This window comes from Egretta garzetta, unplaced genomic scaffold (genome assembly GCF_000687185.1).
Source record: "Egretta garzetta isolate BGI_Z169 unplaced genomic scaffold, ASM68718v1 scaffold390, whole genome shotgun sequence".
Lineage (NCBI taxonomy): Eukaryota > Metazoa > Chordata > Aves > Pelecaniformes > Ardeidae > Egretta > Egretta garzetta.
In genome coordinates this window covers 11,327-12,011 of record NW_009258382.1, presented here as the reverse complement: position 1 = coordinate 12,011, position 685 = coordinate 11,327, and the positions used below count along the sequence as shown (strand labels likewise).

At 55.2% G+C, this 685-nt stretch overlaps 1 protein-coding gene across 1 annotated transcript in view; it reads left to right on the top strand.

Moving 5' to 3' along the window:
* Positions 1–685, top strand: part of MYO18B (myosin XVIIIB) — a gene marked incomplete at its 3' end in the record, with an annotated part of 31,268 nt that overhangs the window by 19,605 nt on the left and 10,978 nt on the right. The window contains 1 exon segment of the mRNA XM_035896716.1: positions 465–555. Within this exon segment, the coding sequence (XP_035752609.1) occupies positions 465–555 (91 nt within the window).

Here is a 685-nt window from a genome sequence, read left to right as displayed (position 1 = left end):
AAAGGCAGGAACTTGCAGAACTATCCCGATAAAGGCAGAACTTGCAGAACTATCCCGATAAAGGCAGGAACTTGCAGAACTATCCCAACAAAGGCAGAACTTGCAGGACTATCCCAACAAAGGCAGAACTTGCAGGACTATCCCAACAAAGGCAGAACTTGCACAACTATCCCGATAAAGGCAGAACTTGCAAAACTATACCAACAAAGGCAGGAACTTGCAGAACTGGCCTTTGACATGGCAATAGTTTTATTTCTTAAATATATGTTAGGCAGGAGGCCCTAGGGGAGCCGAAGGTGGGCGGGTGGATGTGCTCTGCTGTGTAACCGGCACGACGCCGTGCCCGGCAGGCAGAGGCTGGGAGCGGGATGGGTTATCCTGCCCGGAGAGCAAGGGAATCCACGGAGGCTGAACTCAGCTGGAAATAAATGACATGTCTTTGCTCTTCTCTCTGCCTGTGCCAGGGCCGAAGATGACGGGTGTGGAGTGCGTGGAGGGGATGGCTTCGGGTCTCTACGAAGAGCTCTTCGCTGCCGTCGTCTCGCTGATCAACAGGTACGGAGCTTGCCGGGTGCTGCGCTGAGGGCGTCCTTGGGCGATGGTTTCTTCTCCCGGGGCTGCAGAGAAGGAACCTTTGCTGGGGGCTGCCCAGAGGGAGGCATGGAGCAGGCACCCACTGCCTGCT